Genomic DNA, 22,935 nt, shown 5'->3' with positions numbered 1-22,935 from the left:
CAAAGATGACATAAACAGGTGGAGAAATATACCACATTCTTAGACTGGAAGAATCAATATTGTGAAAATGACTATACCACCCAAAGCAATCTACAGATTCAATGCAATCCCTATGAAACTACCAATGGCATTCTTCACAGAACTAGAACAAAAAATTTTACAATTCTTATGGAAACACAAAAGATCCCAAATAGCCAAAACAATCTTGAGAAAGAAAAACAGAGCTGGAGGAATCAGGCTACCCAACCGCAAACTATACTAAAAAGCTGCAGTAATCAAGACAGTATGGTACTGGCACAAAACCAGAAATATAGATCAATGTTACAGGACAAAAAGCCCAGAAATAAACCCAGGCACATGTGGTCACCTTATTTTTGATAAAGAAGGCAAGAATATACAGTAGAGAAAAGACAGCCTCTTCAATTAGTGGTGCTGGGAAAACTGGACAGCTACATGTAAAAGAATGAAATTAGAACACTCCCTAAGACCATACACAAAAATAAACTCCAAATAGATTAAAGACCTAAATGTAAAACCAGACACTATAAAACTCTTAGAGGAAAACATAGGAAAAACACTCTTTGACATAAACCACACAGCAAGATCCTTTTTGACCCACCTCCTAGACTAATGGAAATAAAAACAAAAATAAACAAATGGGACCTAATGAAACTTCAAAGCTTTTGCACAGCAAAGGAAACCATAAACAAGATGAAAAAGACAACCCTCAGAATGGGAGAAAATATTTGCAGATGAAACAACGGACCAAGGATTAATCTCCAAAATATACAAACAGCTCGTGGAGCTCAGTATCAAAAAAACAAACAATCCAAGTAAAAAATGGGCAGAAGATCTAAGCAGACATTTCTCCAGAGAAGACATACAGATGGCCAAGAGGCACATGAAAATATGCTCAACATCCCTAATTATTAGAAAAATGCAAATCAAAACTACAATGAGGTATCACCTCATACAGGTCAGAATGGCCATTATTAAAAAATCTAGAAACAGTAAATGCTGGAGAGGGTGTGGTGAAAGGGGAACCCTCCTGCACTGTTGGTGGGAATGTAAATTGATACAACCACTATGGAGAACAGTATGGAGGTTCCTTAAAAAACAAAAAATAGAACTACCATATGACCCAGCAATCCCACTACTGGGCATACCCTGAGAAATCCGTAAGTCAAAAAGAGACATGTACCATAATGTTCACTGCAGCACTATTTACAATAGCCAGGACATGGAAGCAACCTAAATGTCTATCAACAGATGAATGGATAATGATGTGGCACATATATACAATGGAATATTATTCAGCCATAAAAAGAAACAAAATTGAGTTATTTGTAGTGAGGTAGATGGACCTAGAGTCTGTCATACAGAGTGATTAAGTCAGAAAGAGAAAAACAAATACCATATGCTAATGCATATATATGAAATCTAAAAATTAAAAAATGGTACTCATGAACATAGTGGCAGGGCAGGAATAAAGACGTAGAGATAGAGAATGGACTTGAGGACATGGAGAGGGAGGGAGAAGCTGGGGCGAAGTGAGTGTAACATCAACATATACACACTCCCAAAAGTAAAACAGTTAGCTAGTGGGAAGCAGCAGCATTGCACAGGGAGATCAGCTCGGTGCTTTGTGATCACCTAGAGGGGTGGGATAGGGAGGGTGGGAGGGAGACTCAAGAGGGAGGGGATACGGGGATATCCCCATATTCTGTTGGGGATATCCCCAACAGAACTAACACAGTATTGTGAAGCAATTATACTCCAAGAAAGATCTATTAAATAAAAAATTATTCATTATAAAAGACTTAGAAAAATGAAGAATTAGAAAGTAAAATGGTATGGGTATAGAAACTTCCAAGCAACATAAGACATTTTGTGGCATGTCACAAGTTGCATGGAAAATCCTATTCCTAAAAAACTATAGCCCTCTGAAAGTGATCCATGATAGGTTAATAGCTGTTTTCAGTTCCACAAAGATAACCTGAAAGTCCTTCAGCACTACCTACCTACCACACTTCTCTTCCATAAGAAGATGGAATAGACAGAAGGAATAATTTCATGTGTAAGAGTTTAGCTGAGGGTGTCAGGGATATAGCAACAGAGGCAAAAAAGCCTCCCACACAGTGACAACTAACAGAGAACTTTTGAGTCAAAGTCAGTCAAAGAAACAGAGAGACCCAAGGAGAGGTTCTTTGTGCAAAACAGCAGCCACTGGCCAATCACAGTGCATGAGTGAACACATAGTGGAAAAGACTGAATTCCATATTGGGCTTTTCAACCATTCCCACCCACTCACAGGCGATAATCACTGTCACTAATTAAGAAACCAAATGAGAATAAGAATCAACTGCATGGAAAAAAATAATTTAAAGAAAGCAGTATCATCTCTTGTCAGAAACTATGCCTGCTGGAAGGGAACACCTGAGAGATAAAGCAGAGGCTGTAGTTCTGGGCAAACAGATAAGCTGTTTACTAGGAAACACAAAAGTTCACATAATCTTTCTCAATTGTCTACAAAACCTCACCTCCTTCCATTCTGCTCCCATCACCCCATACTTCCTAGGCTGCCATGCTGCTACTCCTCTTTTCATTTCCCAAACATTCCAGTTTCCCCCTCTTCTGTGCATTTGAATACAGCGTTCTTCTGCCTAAGAGCCCTTTTCCCTTTTCCAGTCCACCACCACTCAGATATAATCTTCAGAACAGCTTAAAAGACATCTCCTTTGTGAAGCGTATTCTGACTTTCTGCTATAACACAAATTGCTCCATTCTCAGTGGCTTTACTTTAGTCCATTATAGCAGTAATCATATTGTATGATATTGCCATTAGATTATAAAGCTGCCCAAAACAGAAATCTTAATTTGTAATTTTAGGTCTAGCATCTAATTCAGCATTTGATACACAGTAGGTGCTCACATTATTTTGATTAAAATTTTTAATAAATATAGAATAGAGGAAGTAATAATACCTGCTCTACCTACTTTACAAATGAGATACACATGTGAAAGTACTTTGAAAAGTATAAAGTACCATCTATGTCACTACAGAAGAGATGATGACTACAAAAATGACTGTTAGCGTCATTAGCCATTTTCACTTCTGTAGAATCTCTGCACACCTACCGAAGAGTGAGTGGAGAAAGGGAAAGGACAGAATGCCCATTTTTACTGAGCATTATTATGTGTCAGAAACTGTTTTAAGTCCTGGCACTGAAAGATGAGTAAGAGTTAAATATTAGTCAGAAAAGTAAAGGTAAAGTGTTTCAGGTAGACAAACGGGTGCAAAGGCCATGTGGTAGGGAGGCTGCATGACATCTGAGAACAAACAGCTTTGCTAGTGCACAGAGTATGTTCTCAAGATGCAGAGAAGAACCACCATGTTAAGAATTTTGGTCTTGATCTTAAGCATAATAACAGAACTTTGGAGCTAACCAATTGAATGCTAATAGGTTAAATCAAGAATGCACAAAGAGTATCTTTGGAGTCCAATTCTCTTCCCCTACTTCCTGTCTCTCCCCACTGATAGGACCAGTGACCACCACTTACAGGTTTAGCCCTATTCTAAGTTCAGAGAAAAAAAGTTGGTTCTTTGGGTTCCACCTTCACATAGAGCTTCTCATGACGTCTAAAGAAATCTCTTAAGATAGTATATATTTTAAGGTATTGTAAGTTTTAAGGAGGTGGTATAGCACAATAGAGAGACTTTTGGACTCTGGATGTATGTCATCTGGCTTCAAATCCGGGCTCAACGTTTATAAGCTAAGCGGTCTTAGGTTGTTCTGAGAATTAAATGACCTAACCCATGTGACTAGCACATAGAAAATACTAAATGAAAGTGAGCTGTTATTGCTGATTTTATTATAATTACTATACTAATATTATTATGAAAGAGAAAACTTTAAATGTCCTAGACTTACTCAGGTTCCTTAACTCTTTATTCTATATTCTTGCCATCTCAAATGGGCAAGTTAAATCGTGTTGATTTTTACCATTTTTACCACAGTTCATGATGATTTTTACCACAGTTCCAATAACTGAACTCCTGACTTACTCCTTTGGCCTAGCTGCCACCTTCTGACTTGGGGCAGTTAAGGTGGGGAAACAACATTAAATTTGGAGTCAGAGGACCTGTGTTCAAGTTCAAGCTAAAAATACCATAGCTATAATTTATGGCACAAAACTCTAGAGTCTTAATTACCTACTTCACATAATAGAGCAAGCTCTAAATTGATTTTTTTAATTAATCAATTAATTTTTAAAAAATTTTTTGGCTGCGTTGGGTCTTTGTTGCTGCGCGCGGGCTTTCTCTAGTTGCGGTGAGCAGAGGCTACTCTTCGTTGCGGTGCGTGGGCCTCTCATTGTGGTGGCTCCTCTTGTTGTGGAGCACAGGCTCTAGGTGCGTGGGCTTCTGTAGTTGTGGCACGCAGGATCAGTAGTTGTGGCTTGTGGGCTCTAGAGCGCAAGCTCAGTAGTTGTGGCACACGGGCTTAGTTGCTCCGTGGCACGTGGAATCTTCCCGGACCAGGGCTCGAACCCATGTCCCCTGCATTGGCAGGCGGGTTCTTAACCTGTGTGCCACCAGGGAAGCCCTAAATTGATTTTTAAAGAAAATCCTACCTCTGCCAATGGTCACGCCCTACTTTTAGATGGATAGAAATAGTTTAAAGATTCTATTTTCATTAGGCTCCTTACATGTCATAAAAGTATGTCAATCTTATCTTTAGCTAGCTCAATGTTAAAGCATATGGCTCTAAATTTATCTAAAATATCTGTAATTTACTTCCTGTCATGAACCAGAAGCTTGGATGAGAGAAATATATTTATGAAGATATATCAAAAGTAACAGTCTGTTTACTCCAATGAATAATCAAAAATTTATCAGAGAGCTACATATCTGGACTACATTGTTTTGGCCTCCACAGAATCGCTTTTAAACTGTACTTTGCTGACATCAGAAACTTCAGTGAAACTCAAGAGTTGAATTCACTGTATAAAAACTGACTAAGTGAACAAATAATATAGTCACTTTTTTTAAGTACAATGAATAAGTTAGGTATTAAAACGTTTAATGGCACTGGTGAAGTCCAGCTCCTACCTTTTGTCCAGGATGGTTTTCCTAACCATTTATTCAATTTTATTTCATAAAGCCTACTGTTATCATGTGCTTTTGTTTAGACCTACCTGCCTCTCTAGACCAGATGGTATGAAAGACTGTCTCAAAGGAAAGAAGTGGCTATTCTATGTCTTACACTTCTGGAGAAACTGATTCTTGATTAAGTATCCTTAAGACAAATACACATACACATCAACCTGTAGAAATTTGTTATTTCAGTGTATCCTAAAGTATAATTAATTTTTAAATTCATACTACTGGTCTAATTTGCATATCTGGTGGAGAAATACATGTGAGCAAGGTTGATATTCAACAATGACACTAAAACTGTTCATTTTTGTAAAGTTTTAAAAACACATCTAACAAATATAAATACACACAAAAATATTTGATAAGAAGGATGATATCTGATACTCACTCTAAGCCCAGGAAATCCCGGAGGACCAGTGCTACCTACAAGTCCCTAAGTAAGAGAAATGTGCAAAATTGGTTAAATATGATTCCAAACTACTAAGGGTATTTTCTAAAGATGAAGACAAAAATTTCTGGGAAAACATATATCAAAATTTACCTTCTTTTAGCTAACTTCTGCAACTTCCCTACTCTTATGCATCCTCCTAAGAAGTGCAAACCTCTGGTGGCAGCTTATATTCTTTAAAAGTGGCCCTGGCTTCATGCTTTTAGATACTACGACTACCACCTAGCCTAGGATATAGATTTCTCTGTGTCTCCTATGTATCTAATAAAGGAAGTGAATCCCATTAATAATCAGCATTATGAACATAATTAGCCTATATGTAGTATGAAAAGACAAGTGGTCAGCATGTCAGGTGAGAAGAACATTTTCAGATGATTTAAAACACTATCAGCTCTTTTGAAGTACATTACTTAAATTCTCTAAACTTCTCATTTATGAAACTGAAATAGTAATATTTGTTTTCATTTTGTAAAGAATTAAAACTGTAATATATATATTATTACAGTTAATAATAAAACTCTAATATATATATATATGAGCTTTTGAAAATTTTCTTAAAGTACTATACAAATGTAAGAAATTAGCAACCTTGTTAAATTATTTGTATGAGATTTTAAATTATCTATATTAATTTTTCCAGTTGATTCATGATGGGTCTTTGTGACAGTCTTAGACTCATCATTACAGTCTTTGTGATAATTCCTAATCTACTCCATGTCAGAGTTACATCATTTACAGGGTACAAAGTGTAAGAATACACCCTCCCTTTATTTTTGCATTTCAAATTCTGTTTTGAAACAAAAGTACAGTATAAAATATAGAGAATAATAAACCAATAAACTGAAAATATCCAATTTATTCTTGCATTCTAAAGAAGACTCCAAATGCTCTTCCAGAAGTATTATATTTTAAATATAAGCAGCAGACTTCAAAGAGAAAATTTTTAAATATTGTTAGGAGTCCAACCCTAACGAACTTCATGTATATTTAACTGACAAAACATTAAATAAGATGGCTTCACACTAGGTATGCAAGGACATAGATGGTATTAAAGAAAAAATGTAAATAATGCTTTACTTTATTATGCCTGAAATGGGAAGCTCCCCAGAATCATGGGCAAGAATAAGATGGTAAACATTCTACTTAAGACATGATTCAACTTTTTAACAATTTGTTTGGAAATCAGTTCTAGTCTTATTTTATTTTCCAAGCCTTATAACAAATAAAACTTTTGCTAAATTCACTGAATAAAATACAGTTATAATTTAGAAAAAAATAAAAAAAGAAACTATTTTCAAACACTTTATTTTAAGCATAAATGCTAATAATTTACATAGTCTAAATATAGGAACTATTCCTAATTTATGATCCAAGGATTTAGTAGCTGATTCTAATTCACCTTAAAAATCTTATGAAAAGAATGTGTACATGCCATATATCGGGGGATAGCCATTTTTTGAGGGTAAAAAGTAAAGACATTTCTGCCTAGTGTCAAAAAATAGCATTCCATCATCATCCTTTGATAATATAATTAAACTAATTTTAGAATTTTAACTCCCTAATCTGAACATAGATATCTAAACAATCCCCCCAAAAGACTTCTCTATAAAATACTGAAAAGTAAGGTAGATCAATGACAGGTTTGAGTCCAAAAGAGCAATCACCAAATGCACAATTTTTACATGAGGCTTGTTAGTACCTTGATGTACATGAAAGGCTTTTTTCCCCATGCCCCTCCCCACAAATATACAAGTCAGTATCGTGATTGCATACTTCTAATATTTTAAATAATCAGTCATGTTTAACATGGTCAAAATAATTAATTTTAATGATTATCTCTCAAAACAGAATTTATAACGCTTTTGTCTTATTTTCTATGCTGTAAAACCACAAAGTGGAATGTGCTCAGTGGTATCAAAACTCTCTGGCCAAGAGTGCTTGTCAGGAATGTGATAATGAGAATGGCAAGTACAGTTGCTATGAAGTCTTGAGTGATGTTAGACTGCAAGAGTGGACCATCACAATTTACTCACAGGACTGCCATCAGGACCTGCAGGGCCTCTGTCTCCAAAGTCACCTGGAAAACCCTGGCCCAAAGGAAAAAGAAAGAAATGCTATTAAAGCCAAAATAGATAAAGAATTCATTTTTGCTGTGTTTTCTGATAAGGAACTTAGTAATAGGAAATATTTATTTCCTAACCTATAAATTATAGTGCAACAAAAATGTGTATTTGTTTTACATAACACTTAATTGATTTTAAGTACACTATTTCTATAGTTTATAAAATTATTTTACATGCCACTCAATATATACAGAAAGCTAAGCTGGAGAAAATAGATATTTGCTATCCATTATGTAAAGAATCACTGAATGAGAGGAAACAGAACCAAGATTTCCAGCTGACCAATCCGTTAGTTTTGTGCACTATTTCATGCTGTTCCTATACACACACCACAGAGAATGAAATGACTATTAATATTTAGCATATGCTTAGCACACTTACCTTGGCTAAAGGCTTTATACACATTATTATATATACACTACTTCATTTCATCTTCACAGTAGGTCAAATCAATGAGTACTAATATCCTCACTTCATAGTTGAGGAAGTTAAAGCACAGAGAGGTTAAGTCACTTGCACCCACTAATGTTGGGTGGGACTGAGCTTGGAATGCAGGCAGTCTGATTGCAGAGTCAGTGCTCGTTCTACCATGCTATATTAAACACTTTAACTCACCATTCCAAGATACAATACAACATGTAAAAACGTCATTTAAGAAAAGGGAAAATGCACATAAATATTGTAAATACAAAATGCAGTGAGATTGAAATATAAGCTTCCCAAAGGTCTATTGAGAATTCTACAGTAAAACTGTGAAGGACAGTAAATTAACACACTTCCTCATTATAAATTCTATTGTAAAATAACTCAATTACTCAGTTACTCTTGCTTTATATACTCAAAGTTTTTCTCGAGAGATTTACCATTGAGTTTATCAACTTCAAAGCTCCCTTTTTAAAAGGCTACTTTACAAAATTCTTTATAATACTTATTATGAACACTTTGACAACACTCAGTTTTAAAAACTTTTAAGGCTAACAAAATAAAGTATATTATTAGATTTTTATAATCTTTTATTTAGGCAAGTCAGTATTAAATATTATGTGTTCAACAGACTGCCAATAATCACTCGTTCACTAGTATAAACACAAATGGGCTAAGTTGAAAAGATGGTTTAACAATGGAAAAAAAGATATGATGTTTCTAAGACATAGTTAACTCGTACTAGGAGTGGTTTTTCTTATTTTGTAATCAGAGGATAATGCAAAAACCATCTGTATAGTCAAACATATTGCAGCCATACCCCCTTCAAAGTCAGTTGAAATTCAGGCAGGCATTTTGCTCTCATTGTCCTTGGAAGTCAAATCCTGTTGACCATAAGCTCACAAATCTGCAATACATCATTCCATTCAGTGTGAATTATTATGGGTATTTGAAAGTATTTGTGATACACAGGTAATGGAAAAAGTAAAAGAAAAATACTGTAATAAATCTGAAACATAAGAGATGATTGATTTTTTAGATGGATCATAAGTAGGTTTTCCAGAAACCCCAGTGAAATAATAGAGAATGGGGGACATACTACATGATTCCATTAATGTGGAATGTTCAAAATAGGCAAATCTATGGAGGTAGAAAGTAGATTAGTGGTTGTTGAGGCCTGGTGATGTGGTGAAGAATTGGAGAGTGACTGCTTAACAATGTTGGGTTTCTTTCTGAGGTGATGAAAATGTTCTAAAATTAGTGCAATGGCTGTACAAGTCTATGAATATACTAATAACCACTGAATTGTACACTTTAAAGGGGTGAATTTTATGGTATGTACATTACATCTTAATAAAGTTTTTCTCAAAAAACAAGGAAACAATTGGTCTGAACAAGGAGTGGGAGTGCTGAAAACATCTTTGGGGACTCACTCAGGATTGCCTAGAGAATGTGCTCTTTGGGACCGACTGGCCCCCCACCCTCATCCAGTGGGAGGAGCTGCTCTCCAGTTCAGCATCCCACACAACTAGTGATTTCTCCCTGCTAGGAGAAGGGAGAGAACCGTGATTAGTTCTCCACTTATCACAAAGCCTGTATTTTCTACAACCAGCATAAAAACAACAAAATAAGTACTTATTGATTTCAACTTCCTATTCTTTTGGTAGTTCAATAATACGTATAATAAATATTAGCTGTTCAACTTCACTTTGCCCCCGAAACAATTTAGGTGAACTGAGAATACACCTACTTTAACATTTTTTATGTATTATTTCTCCTCTCACTTTACTATGCATTAAGCAGTTCATTTTTAACTCTCTATTCTAGATAGAGATATCTTTTTGTTTTAACCCATCTTACATGTTGACCATCGTGTCATCAATATTTGAAATAATTCCTACATTTTCTTGTTTCATGAAATATAGTACAGTTAATTCCATAAAAAGCATCATTATATTTGGCTACATATTGGACATATATTTTCTTCTGAAGAAAATCATGCCAATGTTTTATATTGTTAAATATGTCACTGCTTGTACAATGTTATTCAGTTGTTATTTCAATTTTGGCAACTATATGCATTTTTTTTTTTTTTACTGCAGGTAAAGCTCTGAATTCCTTTAATAAAATAAACCTAAGTATTTGCAACCATATATCTTCATTGTAAAAAAAATGATCTTAAAGGTTGGTTGTGAAATAGGGAAGAGTAGTGACAAAACACTCTGCCTTCGAACTTGGAATACAAATGACACAGTTTCTACAATTTCTTTCTCCACTTGATAGAATTTGTTGCAAAATGAAACACTAAATTTTCTCTCATATTTACTTAGTGGAAAATTATAACCCCTAATTTAATCAAACTGTGTTCTCTTAGAAATATCCTCCTACTACCAAAGGATATAATGGCCATTTTCCAGGATAATCATCCATAGGAAAGCTTGAGTTTTTGTCCTTTTTGCCCAACTTGCCAATTTCATGAATGTAATAATCATCTTCTCTGTCATACTGAGTGAAGTAAGTCAGACAGAGAAAGACAAATATCATATGATACCACTTATATGTGAAATCTAAGAAAATGGTACAAATGAACTTATTTACAAAACAGAAATCAAGTTACAGATATAGAAAACAAACTTATGGTTACCAGGGGAAAGAGGGGAGGGATAAACTGGGAGACTGGGACTGACATATACACACTACTATATATAAAATAGATCATTAATAAAGACCTACTGTATAGCACAGGGAACTCTACTCAATACTATGTAATGGCCTATATAGGCCATTACATCTAAGAAAGAGTGGACAGTCCATAGGACCTGAAGTTGGACGATAGCCAAAAAAAAGAGTGGATATATGTATAACTGATTCACTTTGCTATAAACCTGAAACTAACACAACACTGTATGTTGTGTCAACTATACTTCAATAACAAACAAATAAACAAGTAAATAAATGGCATGCCAGAGTTGCATTGTTACTTCTGTGAACATAAGTCTCTTTTTTACATTTTCATTGTTTTGATCAGTTGTAAAATTTTATTTTGTAAAGAATATGACATTTCAGGGATTTCACTTGATCTCTTCAAGTTATGAATAATGTTCTTCCTCATTTCCACTGTTTGATCAATGTAGTGGACAGATTTTGAGGTGAATCCTAATGATTCCTGTTGCCCACATCTTTGTATGATACCCTCCCTCTGTGTGTGGTGGGACTATGACTTGCTTCTTTTAACAAATAGAATAGAGCAAAGGTAATGGGATGCCAATGATGTGATTATGTTATACTATATGAGTCCATCTTAGCAGCCTGAAGCTAGAGTCTTCCTGAGTTTGATGAAATAAGCAGCTGTGTTGGAGAGGCCACACAGCAGGGAACTGTGAATGACCTCTAGAACTGTGGACAGTCCATAGGACCTGAAGTTGGACGATAGCCAAAAGCCAGCAAAGAGCCAGCGCCTCTTAGTTCTACAACCTCAAGGAAATGAATTCTTCTCACAACCTGAATGAGCTTGGAAGTGAACTCTTCCCCAGTCAAGCGTCCAGATGATAATGCAGCAGCTGACACTTTGACTGCAGAAGACCTAGTTAAGTAGTATCTGGACTGCTGACTGATGATAACTATGAGATTTATTAAGGGGTGCATTTTAAGCTTCTAAGTTTGTGGTATTTGTTATGTAGCAACAGATAGAAAACTAATATAATTGGTAATCAAATCTCCTATAAATAAAGTCCTATTTGCAGAATTTACTATGTGGTAATGCTCAATGTAAGAGTACTCAAACTGTTTCTAGATTTTAAGAATTTAAGGAAATAATCTTTTTGAAGATTTTCTACTGCTTTCAATTCTCTATTGAAAATTATAATCAATGAATAATCAATATTAGTTAAATAAATTTAAAATTTTATATTTACTTTAACATTTTTACTGTAATCTAATTAAATATCTTTTTAAAACTGCATAATTCTACAATTTCCTATCCATCTAGCTGCCTACATAAACAATTTTTATCATGCTTCATGAATTTTGTTTCTATACCTATGACATACAAAATTTAAGAGTAATATGAATTGTTTAATAATACAAAATGTTTCTCAGTCTCTGGGAATTTCTCAGTCTCAGCTATTGCAAATATTGCACTAGTTCTACTACCTCTGAAGCCGAACACAAAGAACACAAAGAGAAGCAAGAAAATAGAAGGTTTGCATTACTTGAAGCAGTACTTCATTATACAAGAGCCTATTGCATTCATACTAAAAGGAGAATTAGATAAGTAAATTCATCTTTCCTCAACCGAAGTGCTTCTACTGCCTGCTCAGTCCTCATCACAATCTCATTCCGTCTCTAATGTTGGCAGTGGTACCAGCTACAAAACTTCATGGTATTCAGATGTGAGGTTATAAGAAAGAGATGTGGAGAAGAATTTCTCTGAGCCTTGAACATTATTAAAATACTTTCGTAGCCAGCCTCAAAGATGGACCCTCATGATTCTCACTACCTGGTATTAATGCCCTTGTGTAGTGACCCCCCATTTTGACTCCTGGCTGGCCTATGTGACTAACAGAATACAGAAATAACAGAATGTGACTTCTTAGGCTAGGTCATAAAAGGCACTATACCTTTCACTTTGCTCCCATGGACTACTTGCTCTGGTGGAAGTCAACAGCCATGCTGTGAAGACGCTCAAGTTGCAATGTGGAGAGTTCCCCATGGGGAGGAAATGAGACTTCCCACCGGCCAGTAAGTGAGCCACCTTAATAGCAGATCAGCCCCAGTCAAGCCTTCAGATGACTGCAGTTCTGCCCAAAATCTTGACTGTAACTTCATATGAAACCCTAAGCTAGACCCACCCAAATAAGCCACTCCCAAATTCCTGACCCACAGAAACTATAAGAAATAATATATATTTATTATTATTGTTTTAAACTGCTAACATGGAGCAATCTGTTACATAGCAATAGGTAACTAATACGTAATAACAAGAATGGATGTCTAGGATTACAGGTCATACAATGCCAATGCTAAGTGCTAAATCCTGAGTGATGGGAAAATCAAGAGTTTTTTAAATACATTTTATTTGTTTGTGATGTACAGGGTCCTCTAAAGTGCACAGCCCAGATCAAGTTTCTCTCTTGCCTGGGTCTTACTGTACTGTTATCAAACACTAAGAACAAAAGAAGTATTCTAGACTTGGTATGCCTGAATATATATGTGGTGTTAATATTGTAGACTACACACAGATACTATACTTGGTGGTATAGCTAAATATCAGGAAACAGTGGAAAACTTATTGCTTAGGGAGTCTAGTAAAAGAATTATTTTCCTAGTTCTACAAAGACAGTAGATAAACACTGAATATAAAATAACTAGAGAAACACGAGGACTAAAATAACCATAAAATACCGGTGACTATATTTATGGAATTAAAAAATAAAAGCATTGCAAAATTTTTCTGTTAAAGACTACAATTAACTATGAACACATTTTGCTCTTTCTAAAGAACAAATGTTTAGAAACAATATATTCAATCTAAAGTAGAGATAAATTAAAATTATCATAAAAGACATATATACTAAACAGGCATTAGTGATAAAGTAAACAGGCATTACCAATAAAAACAGAAATTCAACTTTTTCCAAGACAAAGCAATGAAAACAGAAGACTGCACTAAATTGTCTAGGACTAGACACACTAACATAAAACCCAGAGGTTAATTTTACACATTCTACACATGAATACATACTACTAGAAAATCCTGATACTTTAAAATCCTTCAAAGGGAAACACAATTATTGTAGGTAAAGGCTAGAGTGTAAAGTGCTCTGTGATAATCCAGTCTCTGACTCTTTCTTTTCCTTATAGGTAAGACAATTTGATCCACATTTCAAGGTCAACCATGTCCTAACAGTTGAGACTAATTTTAAACTTAGGTAGGAATTTAATGGGTTTTAGACAAATTCTTGGAGATTTGGCATCAAGTCAGGCTTGCTGTTAAACTAGCTATGATCTGGGCCTCAGTTCTCAGGCTCAAGTTCCTGCCTTGCTCTTAAAGACTGGTTACCAGCTTGTACTCTAGTTCTGGGAATTGGACTCTTCCTTTTTCTTGTGTTCAAGAACCAGTTTTGCCACACATTATCCCTCAATCGTAAGGGTCACGCCTCATTCTTGCCATTTTCCCACACTGAGAATACAAGCCAAGCCAAACCTCACTTCCATATTTGCACTCACATTTCCACACTCCTGATTTTGATAACCTACAAGACTCTCTTGAGTTTTCCCTTACATTATCCACCCTGAAAATAAATGCCTGCCTGAATTCCCATTTGTTGGTGTCATACCTCTATGAAATCATGCTCTTCCTGAGCTTCCCCAAAGTTACCAACTACAGTTCATTGGGCATCCCTCTTCTCAGTAACTGACCCGACCTTGAAGATGGGTTTAATTCAAAGTCCTGGTCTCTTCATACATCTTGTCAAGCTATAGTTAGCCAAACATAGTTACTACAGATCATCCCAGTAAAGAAGAATCCAGAAAATACATTTTTCCTGAAAGAGGCAGAATCACTGAAAAATTAATGACAATATTTTGTAATGCTCTAGCAACAGTAGTTCTTTCTTCATGAATTAACTTCAAACTTTTCCTGGGACAAAGAAAACACTGTCTCCAAATTCTCCATAAAATGTATGTATTTGAAACACGGCTGTGCAATACGTATTTAAGATTGTTTGGGGCTAAAGATAGAACTAATAACAGATGTCTAACAGAAGGATTTTATATTCTGAAATTCTAACACTGGAGTTAGAAGCCAAAATACAGTTTACTTTAAATAGACTCTTCTAACAGAAAGCTGTAAGAGAAAAGGAGACACTCCTTTGTATAGTTGGAAAGGTAAACATCTCTGAAGTTCCGGTGCCTTAAGGGTGTTATTTTGTCCACTATTCTAAGGCTGCGATACTTTGATATTCATAGGAAGAAAACTGAGTACTCTTTTGCTCTTTGTCAAACTTCAAATATAATATGATTTGATTATTTATAATCTATTATTATCAGATCTGAAAAAGTCCTTAGAAAACCTGTGTATTCTGACAACAGTTTTTTAGGTACTGTTGAGAGTCAGTCCAAATCTCCAATATCATGTTACCTTCAATCCTGGAAAAATCAGTTCTAGCAGAGATATTTTAGGTCGTGGAGCTACATAAATTTGCTTCAACTTACTACAAGAGACTACTGATTAAATCAATCTGGGAGCCCTGTAAAATGCTTTTTTAATAGCAGCTATAGAATTTCCTGACTGCACACTACAGAAGGAAGTTTGGAAACTTTGCATTAAAAAGAGAGCTGCTTGGAATTAGTAACATATATAAAATATGAAGTTAACAAATACATATATATCCTCTTTCCCTGTGTCTCCCAGTTTTTTAAACAGCATTCTTCTTTTCTATTATAAATCAGCGGATGGTTTTATGCTTTTAAATAATTTGGTTCATATCATATGCTCCAAGAAGCTTCTCAAAGACAGTAAAACATGTAAAATAGAACAGGAGTTCTTTGGTATTTTAAAAACAGTCCTGACCAATAAAGATGGTCTACTACCTTGTTTTTAAGATCTCTAATATTAACTGACAACAAGGATTTTGATCCAATTGTGACATTATAGGGAGTGTAGGAGGGAAGAAAAGGAAGAGGTAAGAACTATAGTATCTCAATATCAAAAAGCACGAGCACACAAACACTGACTAATATGTAACTGATTACATAAGGCATTTTAAAATAATTGTGATTAGTGAGTACCTAATACTAGGATCCAAAAATCAAAAATAGTTTACAATACAAGGAAGAAAACCACTTCTCAAATGTCAACAACCCAAGACTAAGGAACAAATGAATTTGTTAATAAAACTACTTTTACACAGTCTGATCCTAAAATATACCAAATTCCTAACAAAACCAGTTTTTTACTTTTCCTGGTTGAAAAAGCAAAAACACATTATGTGACAAATATTAACTCTTATCTGCAAACTCTGAATAAATATAATGTTTTATTTTGGGGAAGAAAGAGTTTTCTGGGAAGATTTAAAATGAAATAACTTAACACAAACATTAATGTAAAAAATACCAGTACAAGGCTAAGTAATAAATAACTCAAACAACCAAAATAATATGTTATTTTAAAATGTATCCATTTTCAATAGCATTCACATAATATTTATACTGTCTAGGAGAGGATATCTCTTACCTGTAAGTCTATAATTTCATTAAAACAATATAGACATCACTAAGGAAGCTGGCTCACAACAACTTAATTCCATGCTTAGTGTTTACTCAGGGAAATAAGTGATTCTTTGGCAACCAGTATGAGCATATGATTTATAGCAACATCTTCCCAAACTTAAGCTTAGCAATATTACTAACAATTTTGGACAGGACTTTGACTACTCCCCTATATATTTCTATGCTGCACAGGTATATGATGTCATGTCAATACATATACACTTTCATATTTTTGTGAACTATTCACACCACACATAGAGCTTTAGTACTCAGGTTAGAAACCAATACAGTAATCCGAAAAAGCTTATATTTATAGTGACCTAAACTTGGATTTTGAAGTTTTCTATGCCTACTACCTTCACTATTTTGACTATCAGAGTGTTTCATATTTTATAATACAGAAAGTGAAGTAATTTATTTTACCAGTTTCTGGCTTTAATTTCAGAGACTCTAAAAATATAAGTGTAATATGTTACATAAAATTTAAGGAGTTATCTAAAAGGAGTTACTATTATTCTACAAATTACATGTTACAATAATTATTTAAAACTGAATCATGTCCAACATGCACATGAAAAGATGCTCAATATGGATAATTATTAGAGAAATGCAAATCAAAACTACAATGAGGTATCACCTCACACCAGTCCGAATGGCCACCATCAAAAAGTCTACAAACAATAAACACTGGAGAGGGTATGGAGAAAAGGGAACCTTCCTACACTATTGATGGGAGTGTAAATTGATGCAGCCACTATGGATAACAGTATGGAGGTTCCTTAAAGAGTAAAAATAAAGTTATCATATGATCCAGCAATCCCACTCCTGGGCATGTATCCAGAAAAGATTAAAACTGTAGTTTGAAAAGGTACATGTACCCCAATGCTCATAGCAGCACTATTTACAATAGCCAAAATATGGAAGTAACCTAAGTGTCCACTGACAGAGGAATGGATAAAGAAGATGTGGTGTGTGTATATATATATATATATATATATATATATATATATATACACACACATATGTATATGTGTGTATATATATATACACACATATATTCCATTTTATATGGAATATATATAATATACATATTAATTATATATAATGGAATATTACTTAGCCATAAAAATGAATGAAATAATGTCATTCGCAGCAATATGGATGGATACAGAGATTATCATATGAAGTGAAGTAATCAAAGACAAATATATGATATCACTTACATGTGGAATCTAAAAAAGTGATACAAACGAACTTATTTACAAAACAGAAACAGACTCACAGACATAGAAAACAAACTTACGGTTACCAAAGGGGAAAGGGGGAGAAGGGAGGGATAAATTAGGAGTTTGGGATTAACAGATACACACTACTATATATAAAATAGGTAAACAACAAGGACTTACTGTATAGGATAGGGAACTATTACTGTATAGGATAGGGAACTAGAGTGAATATCTTATAATAACCTATAATGGAAAAGAATCTGAAAAAGAATACATACATGTATAACTGAATCACTTTGCTGTACACCTGAAACTAACACAACACTGTAAATCAACTATACTTCAATTTTTAAAAAACTGAATCATATGCTATGCTCAAAGGCTGAGTAATTGTATCTACCTAAAATTTGAGGAAACAAGCTCATTTACAATGTAAGACTAATCAAATTAATTAAAGGGGAGTGGTGATTATAATAAAGTACATCTTAGAAATTCTAAGGACAGTAAATGAAATAACATGGATGGGATCCACATAGCTGTACCTTAATGAAGCACCAACCTACACTTCTAAATAGCTATGAAACCAGCAGAAGATTGGACCTAACAGTCTTTGACATATGCATAGCCAAAAATTTCTTAAATGGGTCCTTTTTAGATTTCAGCATTTCCAGGTTTCTGTATTTTCTTTCACATGTATGGTTTCTGTCAGCTCTTTATGTTGGCCTGGATCCTTTAATTCTGCTTCCGTATTTGAATATCTACTTCATATATAACAACAAACAGTATACATAATTTAATAAATGACCAAGAGAAAAAGGCCATATTTATATTCACACACCTAATATCTTTCCACGTCAAAGAGAGTGGAAATGTTATCAAAAGATATTTTCCTTTTACTATTATTAAAACAGTAATAAGTAACCATTCTTCTCATGGAATTTGAATCATCTAAATTGAAATATGTGTCTCATGCCACATAATATCCCATAATAATATGTTTGCCCTTACTTAATGTCAAAGATATCTGAAGATGATTTTACTTATAATAAACATAACATGGTGGAGCATTTATGCATAGGATAATATTCTGGAACAGTCTCTGAGGTCAACCTTGGCATAATTTGACTTGTGGTTGTAACTGTATCTTAGTCTAAATACAGTGATTTCCTCATAAACATGGTCAAATCATTCTGTGGTAAAAACGAGAAAGTACATATAGTATACATGACACAGTACAGCACTAGACAGATTTTTTTATAACACTATTTAGGAAAAATGGAATGCATGTGTTTTTCAAATATAATTTTTCTAAGATCTAAATTTATTACAAAGGGATATATCTTTAAAGAAATAAAACTTTACAAATTTTTTAATATAAAGAACAGTGCACTCAAGAAAAAAAGAACCCAGTGATCATTCCATTCACTATCTTTCCACAGTTTTCATGAACTCCTCTTTTGAACTCAATAGCATCTGTTGGATAATATTATAATTCCCTATGGAGTAAGAAACCAGAAGTTATCTATAAATTTCCATGGACGGTTTTACAGTTCATTATAGAGTAGGGAAGTAGATAATACCTACACATTGTCAAGATAAAGTTAAGGGACTTCTGTGGTGGCACAGTGGTCAAGAGTCCACCTGCCAATGCAGGGGACATGGGTTCGAGCCCTGCTCCAGGAAGATCCCACATGCCGCAGAGCAACGAAGCCCATGCGCCACAACTACTGAGCCTGTGCTCTAGAGCCCACAAGCCACAACTACTGTGCCTGTGTCCCAAAACTACTGAAGCCCTTGTGCTCTAGGTCCTGTGTGCTGCAACTACTGAGCCCACATGCTGCAACTACTGAAGTCCACGAACCTAGAGCCCGTGCTCTGCAGCAATAGAGAAGCCACCACAATGAGAGAGCACGCGCACTGCAACCAAGAGTAGCCCCCGCTCGATGCAACTAGAGAAAGCCCACATGCAGCAACGAAGACCCAATGCAGCCCCCCCCAAGGAAAGATAAAGTTAATATCTATATAAGACCAGCTATATTAATAAATAAAGATGGTAGCTACTTAAGTGATATATCACAGAGACTCTGTGAAAATGTTTCCTCAGCAATGCCTAAAATTCCACCATTAAAGATTACTTATTCTGTCTTAAACTATACTTAAACTATAATTACTAATGGGTAAGGTAACACTTTAAGCACTGGAAATAATATAATAGCATAAATAAATTAATTAGTTCTTTTACTGACAGCATACTTTGGTAGGAGATGGATGAAAAAAAATCAAGACATAGAATAGAGAACAAGAATAAAGAAGATGAACTTCACCTACTATCAATTTTGAGACAGCCCAATCTGCATATTTAGATTAGATATTTGACACATAAGAGAGGTACTTCTATTGGGATATGTGTAAGAGAGATAAAATGTAAAGAATATACTAACATTCAGAAGTACAATAGAGTGTAATCAAATGAGATGGCATACAAAATATTTAACAAAGTGCTTGAGACTAAAAATTGGTGATGATGGTAATGATGATGGTACAGTTTCTGCTGTTATAATTATTACAAGATTAACTTGAATGTTGAATGAAATTGCAAGAAAACAAAATGTTTGGCTTACTTTTCATTTCTTGACAGTTTTGTAAGTTTATCTTAATGTGTTAAAATCTTTAAAGTGAAACCACTCCTATTCAACACAGGTTTGGAAGTCTTAGCCACGGCAATCAGAGAAGAAAAAGAAATAAAAGAAATACAGATTGGAAAAGAAGAAGTAAAACTGTCACTGTTTGCAGATGACATGATACTATACGGAGAAAATTCTAAAGATGCCACCAGAAAATTACTAGAACTAATCAATGAATTTGGTAAGGTTGCAGGACACAAAATTAAAGCACAGAAATCTCTTGCATTCCTACGCACACTAACAATGAAAAATCAGAAAGAGAAATTAAGGAAACAATCCCATTTACCATCACAACAAAAAGATTAAAATACCTCAGAATAAACCTACCTAAGGAGGCAAAAGACCTGTACTCAGAAAATGACACAACAATGATGAAAGAAATCAAAGATAACATAAACAGATGAAAAAATATACCATGTTCTTGGATTGGAAGAATCAATATTGTGAAAATGATTGTACTACCCAAAGCAATCTACAGATTCAATGCAATCCTTATCAAATTACCAACGGCATTCCTCACAGAATTAGAACAAAAAATTTTACAATTTGTATGGAAACACAAAAGACCCTGATAGCCAAAGCAATCTTGAGAAAGAAAAATGGAGCCAGAGGAATCAGGCTCCCAGACTTCAGACTATACTACAAAGCTACAGTAATCAAGACAGTATGGTACTGGCACAAAAACAGAAATATAGATCAATGGAACAGGATAGAAAGCCCAGAGATAAACCCATGCACATATGGTCACCTAATTTATGACAAAGGAGGTAAGAACACACAATTGACAAAAGACAGCCTCTTCTATAAGTTGTGCTGAGAAAACTGGGCAGCTACATGTAAAAGAATGAAATTAGAACACTACTTAAGACCATACACAAAAACAAACTCCAAATGGATTAAAGAACTAAATGTGAGACCGGACACTATAAAACTCTTAGAGGAAAATGTAGGAAAAACACACTTTGACATGAACCACAGCAAGATCTTTTTTGACCCACCTCCTACAGTAATGAAAATAAAAACAAAAATAAACAAATGACCTAATGAAACTTAAAAGCTTTTGCACAGCAAAGGAAACCATAAACAAGATGAAAAGACAACCCTCAGAATGGGAGAAAATATTTGCAACCAAAGCAACAGACAATGGATTAATCTCCAAAATATACAAACAGCTCATGGAGGTCAATATCAAAAAAACAAACAACTCAATCAAAAAATGGGCAGAAAACCTAAATAAGTATTTCACCAAAGAAGACATACAGATGGCCAAGAGGCACATGAAAAGATGCTCAACATCACTGATTATTAGAGAAATGCAAATCAAAACTACAATGAGGGGGCTTCCCTGGTGGCGCAGTGGTTGAGAGTCCACCTGCCGGTGCAGGGTATATGGGTGCGTGCCCCAGTCCAGGAGGATCCCACATGCCGTGGAGCGGCTGGGCCCATGGGCCGTGACCGCTGGGCCTGCGCGCCTGGAGCCTGTGCTCCGCAACGGGAGAGGCCACAGCAGTGAGAGGCCCACGTACCATAAAAAAAAAAAAAAAAAAACTACAATGAGGTATCACTTCACACCAGTCAGAATGGCCATCATCAAAAAATCTAGAAACAATAAATGCTGGAGAGGGTGTGGAGAAAAGGGAACCCTCTTGCACTGTTGGTGGGAATGTAAATTGATACAGCCTCTATGAAGAACAGTATAGAGGTTCTTTAAAAAACTAAAACTAGAACTACCATATGACCCAGTAATCCCATTACTGGGCCTATGCCCTGAAAAAACCATAATTCAAAAGGACACATGCACCCCAACGTTCATTGCAGCACTATTTACAATAGCCAGGACATGGAAACAACCTAAATGTCCAACGACAGATGAGTGGATAAAGAAGATGTGGTATGTGCATACAATGGAATATTACTCAGCCATAAAAAGGAACGAAATTAGGTCATCTGTAGAGATGTGGATGGACCTAGAATCTGTCATACAGAGTGAAGTAAGCCAGAAAGAAAAACAACTATTGTATATTAACACATATATGTGGAATCTAGAAAAATGGTACAGATGAACCTATTTGCAGGGCAGTAATAGAGATGTAGACATAGAGAATGAATATGTGGACACGGGGGGAATGGAGAGGGTGGGACAAATTAGGAAATTAGGATTGACATACATACACTACCATGGGTCAAACAGCTAGTGGGAACATGCTATAAAGCACAAGAAGCTCTGCTCAGTGCTCTGTGATGACCTGGATGGGTGGGATTGGGGGTGGGGGGTGGGAGGGAGGTCCAAGAGGGAGAGGATACAGGTATACATATAGCTGATTCACTTCATTGTAAGGCACAAACTAACACAACATTGTAAAGCAATTATACTCCAATAAAAAATAAAATAAGTTTATCACATTTTGGCCATATGTCATGAAAACATAAAGCATGTTCTTCTAAGTAGTGTGAGGTAGAAGACAGACAGCAGAAATATCTATGTAGTAAGGAAAAGGATCTTGGATTTACATTCAAAGGAGCTGGGCTCAATTCTTTATCACTTTTAACTATGGGATTCTGAGCAAGTATTTTAATGTCACTGAGCCTCGTTCTCCTCACC

The 22,935-nt window shown here is 35.1% G+C and overlaps 1 protein-coding gene across 1 annotated transcript in view; it reads right to left on the bottom strand.

The window, feature by feature from the left end:
• The window catches only part of COL24A1 (collagen type XXIV alpha 1 chain), a 430,389-nt gene that overhangs the window by 281,308 nt on the left and 126,146 nt on the right, over positions 1 to 22,935 (bottom strand). Inside the window, exons 13-14 of the mRNA XM_022580934.3 lie at positions 7,640 to 7,693; positions 5,547 to 5,591 (exon numbers count right to left, since the gene is read on the bottom strand). Of these exons, the coding sequence (XP_022436642.2) occupies positions 5,547 to 5,591; positions 7,640 to 7,693 (99 nt within the window). The remainder of the gene's footprint in view (positions 1 to 5,546; positions 5,592 to 7,639; positions 7,694 to 22,935) is intronic.

Source organism: Delphinapterus leucas, chromosome 1 (genome assembly GCF_059928025.1).
Source record: "Delphinapterus leucas isolate spDelLeu-1000000601 "Yukka" chromosome 1, BTC_Dleu_Yukka2, whole genome shotgun sequence".
Taxonomy (NCBI): Eukaryota; Metazoa; Chordata; class Mammalia; order Artiodactyla; family Monodontidae; genus Delphinapterus; species Delphinapterus leucas.
This window is presented reverse-complemented; position numbering and strand designations above follow the sequence as displayed.